Here is a 10,245-nt window from a genome sequence, read left to right as displayed (position 1 = left end):
ACTTTCTTAGTCAACACAATTAATTCTCATATCAAATAACCTAAACTAACAGTTTAACTAAAAATAAGGAATGATAAAAACTTTACTGGTGTCCGAGTAGGCACTGTCATAGACTCCAGCCCTTGTGGGTTGCAAACACACAGTGGGTATGGAAAGTTTTTGCTGAGGGCAAGGCCCACTCGAGATTGGGGATGAGGGTGTCTGTAGGGGAACAGTTGTGGCTGGATGGATGAATCAAAAATATTAGGAATAAAAATTGAGGGACATAACTGCAGCCTGTGTAAACTATATGTAGTGAAATTAGTATACAGTGGGTTGCAAAAGTATTCGGCCCCCTTGAACTTTTCCACATTTTGTCACATTACAGCAGCACACATTAATCTATTTTATTGGAATTCTATGTGAAAGACCAATACAAAGTGGTGTACACTTTAGAAGTGGAACGAAAATCATACATGATTCCAAACATTTTTTACAAATAAATAACTGAAAAGTGGGGTGTGCAGAATTTTTCAGTCCCCTTTGGTCTGAGTGCAGTCAGTTGCCCATAGACATGCCTTATGAGTGCTAATGACTAAATAGAGTGCACTGGTGTGTAATCTAATGTCAGTACAAATAGAGCTGCTCTGTGACGGCCTCAGAGGTTGTTTAAGAGAATATTGGGAGCTACAACACCATGAGGTCCAAAGAACACACCAGACAGGTCAGGGGTAAAGTTATTGAGAAATTTAAAGCAGGCTTAGGCCACAAAAAGATTTACCAAGCCTTGAACATCCCACGGAGCACTGTTCAAGCGATCATTCAGAAATTTATGGAGTATGTCACAACTGTAAACCTACAAAGACAACGCCGTCCACCTAAACTCACATGCCGAACAAGGACAGCGCTGATCAGAAATGCAGTCAAGAGGCCCATGGTGACTCTGAACGAGCTGCAGAGATTTACAGCTCAGGTGGGGGAATCTGTCCATAGGACAACTATTAGTCGTGCACTCCACAAAGGTGGCCTTTATGGAAGAGTGGCAAGAAGAAAGCCATTGTTAAAAGAAAACCATAAGAAGTCCCATTTGCAGTTTGCCACAAGCCATGTGGGGGACACAGCAAACATGTGGAAGAAGGTGCTCTGGTCAGATGAGACCAAAATTGAACTTTTTGGTTAAAAATGCAAAACGCTATGTGTGGCAGAAAACTAACACCGCATCATGGCAGCATCATGCTCTGGGGGTGCTTCTCTTCAACAGGGACAGGGAAGCTGGGTGGAAGCCAAATACAGTGAATTTTTTGGAAGAAAACCTCTTGGAGTCTGCAAAAGACTTGAGACTGGGGCGGAGTTTCACCTTCCAGCAGGACAATGACCCTAAACATAAAGCCAGGGCAACAATGGAATGGTTTAAAACAACACATATCCATGTGTTAGAATGGCCCAGTCAAAGACCAGATCTAAATCCAATCGGGAATCTGTGGCAGGATCTGAAAACTGCTGTTCACAAACGCTGTCCATCTAATCTGACTGAGCTGGAGCTGTTTCGCAAAGAAGAATGGGCAAGAATTTCAGTCTCTAGATGTGCAAAGCTGGTAGAGACATACTCTAAAAGACTGGCAGCTGTAATTGCATAAAAAGGTGGTTCTACAAAGTATTGACTCGGGGGGTTGCATAAATTGGGTGGTAGTCGCCTAGTGGGTAACACACTCGCCTATAAACCAGAAGACCCAGGTTCGAATCCCACTTACTACCATTGTGTCCCTGAGCAAGACACTTAACCCTAAATTGCTCCAGGGAGACTGTCCCTGTAACTACTGATTGTAAGTCGCTCTGGATAAGGGCGTTTGATAAATGCTGTAAATGTAAATGTAAATTCTCACACCCCACTTTTTTTATTTATTTGTAAAAAATGTTGGGAATCAAGTTTGATTTTCCTTCCACTTCTCAAGTGTACACCACTTTGTATTGGTCTTTCATGTGGAATTCCAATAAAACAGATTCATGTTTGTGGCTGTAATGTGACAAAATGTGGAAAGGTTAAAGGGGGCTGAATGCTTTTGCGACCAACTGTACACTACTGTATATCAAAGCAAAACACAGTAGCAGCAACTGTTCAATGGATGAAGAATACAAAACTTTGGGTGCCGGAAGAGATGAACAAGCAGATTTTATCGATTTTATCATTAGGCACAGTACAGTATGTGCATAAATTAAGTGTGTGTGTGTGTGTGTGTGTGTGTGTGTGACTTACTTAACACACACACACACACCCCTATACCCTCCCTCCTTCCATCTGGGCAGTCTGCCATTCACTCTTTTTTTCCCGTTTTCTCTTGTCCTTGCTCTCTAGATCTCTCTGGACTCTGTGGTTGTTGCTCTCATTTACAATGCAATGCTTACATAGCAAACTAGCTCTGCCATTCTGTCTGTAAATCTCACTCTGCCTGTCTCTAGCTGCAGAACAGTAGCAGTGGGTCATCATCTCCAGTTGGATTTTGGAAGGCATGAGCATCTGGACGACTCGGCACAGAACAGATGATCAAACTCCCTCTCTCTTAATCTAAGAGGTTCTCATGTACAGCACCTTGGAACACGGCTCAGACGGATGGAGGCACAGGGTGAGGCTGGAGTCTCAGGTAACCCCAGTTTCATTATTTCTGCTGCAAGTGGGGTGAAACAACTTGTACACAGACAGAGAGGAAGGGGCCATTGTGTTATTTTAGTAATATGTTGAACGCACTTGCATTCAATGAAAGGAATAAAAATGTAAGATGTTTGTTCTAAGACTATTTAGAGCTGCTCTCATTCTGTTATGTGGGTTTACGTACAGTTTATACATCTAGATAGGTACATTTGAGTGACCTTATACTGTTCATATGTTCTGACTAACAGAACAAAGCACATTTTGTTTAATGATGTGTATGTAGTCACAAATCGAAGTAGTAGCGATATGCCCAAAAATCCTGAACATAGCAGAACATCACATTTCAGTACTATTAACACAATGCTCAATTTATGTCTAACACACACAAGTTTATGAACATCCAAATAGAAGGCTGTTAAGTCCAAGAGAAATAACCTATCACTGCCATTCTTGTGTGACAGAGGCCAAAAAAGACACCCAGAAACCACTGAAGACGTCTAAATCCGAAGACCTGGCCAAACAGGTCAAAGAGGCCACTCATCATCTCGTGTGTGATGAAGAAGGTGGAATCCCAGGGTACAACCCAAGCCTGCTGCACCTCATGGAGAGAAGACGTGAGTAGAACTGGGTGATTTATATGGAGTGTATAGTTGTTTAGTTTAGTTTTAGTCTTGTTGTCACGTCTCGGGGTCATGGGGGAAATGAGGCACAGAAGCGGGACATCATGAAACAAAGGGATTTTAATAAAACAAAGAAACCAGCACAATGGGCGAAAACTAAAATGATAAACATAAACAAACCTGAAGGCGTGTGGCATAAATGACGTCATATGTACAACTGGATGGGAGACACAGGAAACAGAAATACGGCATACATATAATAACACGTTTAAACGAGACCAAGTAACGTCTCGTCTCATTTTCGTCACCAGAAATCAATAGAAATGTTAATGTAGATTTCTTTTGTAAACCACAATTTAGACAAAATTAGTCTCCTTTTTTTGTCAGCAATAGTACATGATAGATTTTATTATATTTATCGTCATGACCAGAATTTACGTTGCAATTCATCTCATTTCAGTCACGGGAAAAAGGTTTTTTGATGAAAGCAACCCTGGTGATGGGCTTTGTTGTCTTGTATCAGTGGAATGTGGCAGCTACAGGTTACTAATCATCAGCATCATTGTTACCTTTCTCAGACATCCTGTACTTTTGCTTTGTTGGCTATTTCTATTTCTGAACTTTTCTGGTGGGTCTGAGATCCTCCATTCTGCTTGGCTCTGTTTGCCCTCTGTATTCACCTCATGTCTTATCTGCCAGTTCTTGGGGTGAAAAAGCGTATTGTGTTTAGAAGCAGAATCCCTCTCTGTCTCTGAACCACAAAGCGATCATTCTCAGCTGTGGCCTCTGAAAGGGTGTTCAGTTTTCCAGCACCAGCATCTGCCACAAATGGACACCAAGATAAAACGTCATTCCTGATGTCACATTTCTAATTTGGATGGAGCTCATAAGCTTCCATTTTAAGATATTAAGATGAAATGAGAGAGAGAGAACGCGTGTATCCTGTAATTTTACACTAAATAAGAACAGACACACACAAATATGTATATAATATGTTTGTTTGTAGAGCTACAGGTCTCATTTACTCAGAAATATACACAAAGCTTTAAAACAATCAAATTGTGTTTGAAATTACGTGAACTGATTATGATGAGATTATAGCCTTTTCCAAATGCTTTGTCAGCATGGTGCCTTGTTCTTGCTTTCCTTCTAGAGCCCCTTAGCAGCGTTTCTTCACTTGAAGTGCACTTTGACCTGCTGGACCTAACAGAGCTCACTGACACGTCAGACCAGGAACTGGCGGAGGTGTTTGTTGACTCAGAGGATGAAAATCACCAATCGCCAGTCAGTGAGTGTAACCGAAAATGAAACCATGAAGTGGTTCAGTTGACTGTTCTGTTCTAGAGCAGCCATGTCCCTTTAATCAGAAATGGGATTGTTTGTGGGTTTATAGAGCCCTTTATAATATTACTCATTTCACAACGCAAATATGGCCCAAAGCTTAATTGTTAAACAAGGAAGTAGCCTAGTGGGTAACACACTTGCCTATGAACCAGAAGACTACAGAGTCACAGGTTCAAATCCCACTTACTACCATTGTGTCCCTGAGCAAGACACTTAACCCTAAGTTGCTCCAGGGGGACTGTCCCTGTAACTACTGATTGTAAGTCGCTCTGGATATGAGCGTCTGATAAATGCCGTAAATGTAAATGTAAACAAGAAAATTACACAACCTGTGAAAAGATTGGATTTTTTTACATTATAGACCAAAACTGAAAACACAGGACTATGAAATATCATACATGAGGTTATGTAATATACTGAAATTGCAAACAAGGCAATAAGTTGAACATTTGAACATTTTGACAAGTTATACAACGGGAATGGTTTCCAACAGTCCAGAAGTTTTATACTGATACTGAGTCCTTTGCTCATATTAATGCACATCTTAATGCTCATATTAATGCACAACCGTTTTTTGATGACAAAAAACTATGATGACAATAGTAAACAAAGCTACAAACCGGATTCCAAAAAAGTTGGGACACTAAACAAATTGTGAATAAAAACTGAATGCAATGATGTGGAGATGGCAAATGTCAATATTTTATTTGTAATAGAACATAGATGACACATCAAACTTTTAATCCGAGTAAATGTATAATTTTAAAGGAAAAATGTGTTGATTCAAAATTTCACGGTGTCAACAAATCCCCAAAAAGTTGGGACAAGGAGCAATAAGAGGCTGGAAAAAGTAAATTTGAGCATAACGAAGAGCTGGAATACCAATTAACACTAATTAGGTCAATTGGCAACATGATTGGGTATAAAAAGAGCTTCTCAGAGTAGCAGTGTCTCTCAGAAGCCAAGCTGGGTAGAGGCTCACCAATTCCCACAATGTTGCGCAGAAAGATAGTGGAGAAATATCAGAAAGGTGTTACCCAGCGAAAAATTGCAAAGACTTTGCATCTATCATCATCAACTGTGCATAACATCATCTGAAGATTCAGAGAATCTGGAACAATCTCTGTGCGTAAGGGTCAAGGCCGTAAAACCATACTGGATGCCCATGATGCCCCTTAAACGACACTGCACCACAACCAGGAATGCTACTGTAAAGGAAATCACAGAATGGACTCAGGAACACTTCCAGAAACCATTGTCAGTGAACACAATGCACCGTGCCATCCGCTGTTGCCTGATGAAACTCTACAGTGCAAAGAAGAAGCCGTTTCTAAGCAAGATCCACAAGCTCAGGCGTTTTCACTGGGCCAGGGATCATTTAAAAGGGAGTGTGGCAAAATGGAAGACTGTTCTGTGGTCAAATGAGTCACAATTTGAAGTTCTTTTTGGAAATCTGGGACCAAAGAGGACAAGGACAACCCAAGTTGTTATCAACGCTCAGTTCAGAAGCCTGCATCTCTGATGATATAGGGTTGCATGAGTGCGTGTGGCATGGGCAGCTTGCATGTCTGGAAAGACAGAAAAATATATATGTTCTAGAAAAACATATGCTGCCATCCAGACATCATCTCTTTCAGGGAAGACCCTGCATTTTTCAACAAGATAATGCCAGACCACATTCTGCATCAATCACAACATCATGGCTGCGTAGGAGAAGGATCCAGTACTGAAATGGGCAGTCTGTAGTCCAGATCTTTCACCTATAGAGAACATTTGGCGCATCATAAAAAGGAAGGTGTGACAGAGAAGGCCCAAGACGATTGAACAGTTAGAGGCCTGTATTAGACAAAAATGGGAGAACATTCCTATTTCTAAACTTGAGAAACTGGTCTCCTCGGTGCCCAGACGTCTGTTGAGTGTTGTAAGAAGAAGGGGAGATGCCACACAGTGGTGAAAATGGCTTTGTTCCAACTTTTTGGGGATTTGTTGAAATTCTGAATCAACATATTTTTGCCTTAAAATGATACATTTTCTCAGTTTAAACTTTTGTTCCGTGATTTATGTCATATTCTGAATATGGCACAGAAGTTGGCACCTCCACATCATTGCATTCAGTTTTTATTCACGATTTGTATAGTGTCCCAACTTTTTTGGAATCCGGTTTGTAGTTTCTTGCATTGGATTCTTTAAAATGGCTCCATGTTAGTCTCCATAACCTCCACAGAGTAAGTGTGTCCAGTCTTTTCACTGGTAGAGTACGTAATACTACGTAACAGTAAGTAATAAAAGCATGTGCCAGTAGATTTCTATGAATGGGATTGGTTAGGTGAGGGCATTATGTGATTTGTATTCTGACAGACTAAGATTATTTCTCTCATGAGGGCTGTGGGATCAGATGTCTGTAAGTAAAGTAAAGTAAAGTGAAGTTATTGTCACATGTGATACACAGCAGCACAGCACACGGTGCACAAAGTGAAATTTGTCCTCTGCATTTAACCCATCACCCTGAGTGAGCAGTGGGCAGCCATGACAGGCGCCCGGGGAGCAGTGCCGGGATTTGAACCGGCAACCTTCTGATTAACCGCTAGGCCACCACTGCCCCACTGACAGTTGACCACAGTTCAGTTTGTCCCAGTTCATTAGCTGTGAAATCAGCCTGAAACAACTTCCAATGGGTCACTGGTTGTTGCTTTTGAACCAGTGGAGTTGAATTGAGGCAGCTTGAAAAAACATTTTTATATCCATTATGTCCTGAGATATATTGCTAAACTAATGCCTGCAACCCGAGAAGGAAAGGCTCACCAAACTTTTCCAGAGGTTGTATCATTAGTCTACATGCCACTGAGCCCTGGGCCTTGTGGGTAATACACGGAAAGTGAGCAACCACAAAGTGAGCAACCATGAAATACATGCTTAATTAATGCAACATCTGCTTGCCAGGTCAGCAACACCACCACCCATTTTTGCCTCGAGGTGGGGGCTCCTGGATATGCTGCAGTAAAGGAGAGGCAGCAAGCGACAAGCAGCACCACAGAGAGTCTGACAGCACCAAACCCCAACTGAAGATGGATCATCCTGAACAACCAGCAGCACTGAGAGGATGCGGCCAGAGAAGATCTGAGGACACAGAAACCGACAATAACACAGCACAACAATAATTTACACACCTGTCTGACATCAACTCACACACTGATTCCCCCGTTTTCCTCATATCAGTCATGGGGACCATGAGGGCAGTATGGAGCATGATGGGAAATCACTGTTCATAAAAGTGCAGCATGGAGAAAAAGACCTTCAGCAGCCAGTGAGGAGCAAATCCATAAATTTACTAAAGCGCAATGCAGTAACACATCTGACAGTTCATCGGAAATGTTACAAATCATACGACTAAAACAACTCATTCCAGAGCAAAACCTAAAGACTCAAAACCATGTGTGGGACGATTTTACTCATTTGAGTTTGAAGTAAGTCAAGAAGATGTAAGTGAAGTGAGCCTCAAGTAAGTAATACTCTCCCACAGTATAAAAATGTTCTATTTATCCTTAACCTACAAAAGGTGTAGCTTGGTGGACCTTATAAATCATTTTAGGCCAAACACAGTTCCAAAGTTTGGATGCCCCTACTCTATGGTGGTTATGGACACTAAGATGGAGCCATTTAAGAATTCAATGCAAGAAACTGTTCAGCAATTGCTCAGAGTTTCTAAGACATATGTACCATAGCATTAGTGGGAGGTCTAGTCAAACACCATCTCCTGGCTTTAAGTGTTATGGTTAGGACTCTAATGGTCAATGTTTGCTATTTTTTATAACATAACCTTGTGTCTGTTGTTTCCTAGTTCTCAGTTTTGTTCTGCAATATAAAAAAAGACCCATAAATGAAAAGGTGCATCCAAATTCTTTGACCAGTAGTGTAAATCCTCAGGATTTATATAAATAAATAAATACACAAACAAAGAAACAAAACTATTGGCAGTTTCACAATTTTTAACGAGTAGTCTGTCTGACTGTTTCTACACTGAATAGTCCAAAAATGCCTCAAACACACAAAACTGCTGAAAATCAGTTTTTAAGAAACACAACTACTAAGAATGCTTAAAACAGAATGAGAATTGGGTTCTCAATTTAATTTAAATTTAACCCAAAATATACTGAATAAACAATCCTTTTCTGAATATTGTCTGAAATTTAACTAGTATGAAGCTAGTGAACAAAATCTTCCAACACCATTTCTGGCCAGGTTGTTCGATAACCTCCAAGCACAATGGTTAATGACTCTGCCACACGATCATGGTGGGTGGGATTAACAGAGGGCCAAGCAGTGAAGACTATGCCCACTCGTTTACACTATGTTGTATTTTTTTTCATTTGCAAAAATTGGTTTTTAATCTGAAGAAACTGTCAAAACTCTGACATGTTTTGGTGGTTGCTTGCAGTTTTTCTGTGTTTAGGGCAGAATGAAGAAGAAAAACAGGCCACAATAATGGAGAGGTACCTCTCAACTGCAATAGATCTTCAGACTGTCATGACTGATGTGCAACCTTATCCAAACAGAAACATATGAATTTCTACGCTGCCATTACTTACAAAAACTAGGCCCATCCTGTTATCTACTTTAATCATGCCTTACATCAAATTCACATAAACATGTGACGCAAACAAATTATAAACGATGAATTATTTCTTTGTGGTGAATGAAAGTGAAGAAAGTGAATTGAATGTCATTGTGATACACAGCACAAACAAAACGTGTCTACTTTTAACCCATCACCATTGGTGAGCAGTATGCAGCCATGACAGGCGCCCGAGAGCAGTGTGTGGGGACGGTGCTTTGCTCAGTGGCACCTTGGCGGATGGGGATTCAAACCGGCAACCCTCTGGTTACGGGGCCTCTTCCTTAACCGCTAGGCCACCACTGCCCTATAAATAAATAAAGATTTATTTTCTCTCTAAAATGTGCTCCTAATCCTCCTTAAAACAAGACAAGGCAGATGTATTGAAAGATGGCGTGATGAAAAACTGCTGAACATCCTCACCCTGTCAGACTGCCTTGTCTTATCCTAACATCAGGCTCAATTATGCAGGGACGCTGGGTTACATTTTTTAAATACAATTTGAATATATAATATTGCAGTTTTGAACAATGATGTTTACCTTGAGATCAATATTAACAATAAAAAAATCTATTTGCCACCAGCTGGTACATTTAATCTTGTATGAACAGAGATTTGAAAACGAGAAATGAGATACTAGTGTTCATTAAATGTAGACAGCACACTGACACAACTACACTTCATACATAGTCATAGGAGTAATATGGAACCCAACAGGATGTCAATCCAAGAAGAGGTCAGAACATGAGTTGGCCATGGTGGGATTTAACCATGTGTTGGCTGATTCAGTTACCATTTCATACACACTATGAATGGCTGAATACTATTCAGAGTATGAGAACAGATAGTACAAAGTTCTGTTTCCAAATGAAATGTCTTACTCTCTGTAAAGGCACTGGACTTCAGAAGAAGAGTCTAGACAAAAGTCAGTTTAGAAGTATAGGGTGACCTCCTGAACAATGTCAGTTTCTACCAGTAACTCGTCAGAAGTGCATCACTCTTTTAAAGAGCTTGGACCCAGAAGCTCCAGGATGTCTCCCTCA

General features: G+C 40.7%; 1 protein-coding gene across 2 annotated transcripts; it reads left to right on the top strand.

The window, feature by feature from the left end:
- Positions 1–2,301: 2,301 nt before the first annotated feature.
- Positions 2,302–8,644, top strand: LOC114765863 (dysbindin domain-containing protein 1-like). 2 transcript variants are annotated; one of them, XM_028956359.1, is made up of 4 exons: positions 2,302–2,618; positions 3,088–3,240; positions 4,400–4,530; positions 7,531–8,644. In XM_028956359.1, the coding sequence occupies exons 1-4, from the start codon at positions 2,588–2,590 to the stop codon at positions 7,651–7,653; spliced, it is 438 nt and encodes a 145-aa protein (XP_028812192.1). In that variant the 5' UTR covers positions 2,302–2,587; the 3' UTR covers positions 7,654–8,644. The 2 variants fall into 2 exon arrangements, with proteins under 2 accessions (XP_028812192.1, XP_028812191.1); XM_028956358.1 differs by having other exon boundaries at positions 2,309–2,618; positions 4,400–4,534.
- Positions 8,645–10,245: the final 1,601 nt, after the last annotated feature.

The sequence above is a fragment of the Denticeps clupeoides genome, chromosome 16, assembly GCF_900700375.1.
Source record: "Denticeps clupeoides chromosome 16, fDenClu1.1, whole genome shotgun sequence".
Lineage (NCBI taxonomy): Eukaryota > Metazoa > Chordata > Actinopteri > Clupeiformes > Denticipitidae > Denticeps > Denticeps clupeoides.
Note: the sequence above shows the minus strand (reverse complement) of the source record. Positions and strands in the feature narration are given on the sequence as shown.

What these genes read in the sequence shown, in the direction of transcription:
- LOC114765863 (XM_028956358.1), top strand. Translation starts at nt 2,588, where the DNA reads ATGGAGGCACAGGGTGAGGCTGGAGTCTCAG. An exon ending in GGGTGAGGCTGGAGTCTCAG is followed by an intron (nt 2,619 to 3,087) that starts GTAACCCCAGTT and finishes CTTGTGTGACAG; the next exon opens with AGGCCAAAAAAGACACCCAG. An exon ending in GCACCTCATGGAGAGAAGAC is followed by an intron (nt 3,241 to 4,399) that starts GTGAGTAGAACT and finishes CTTTCCTTCTAG; the next exon opens with AGCCCCTTAGCAGCGTTTCT.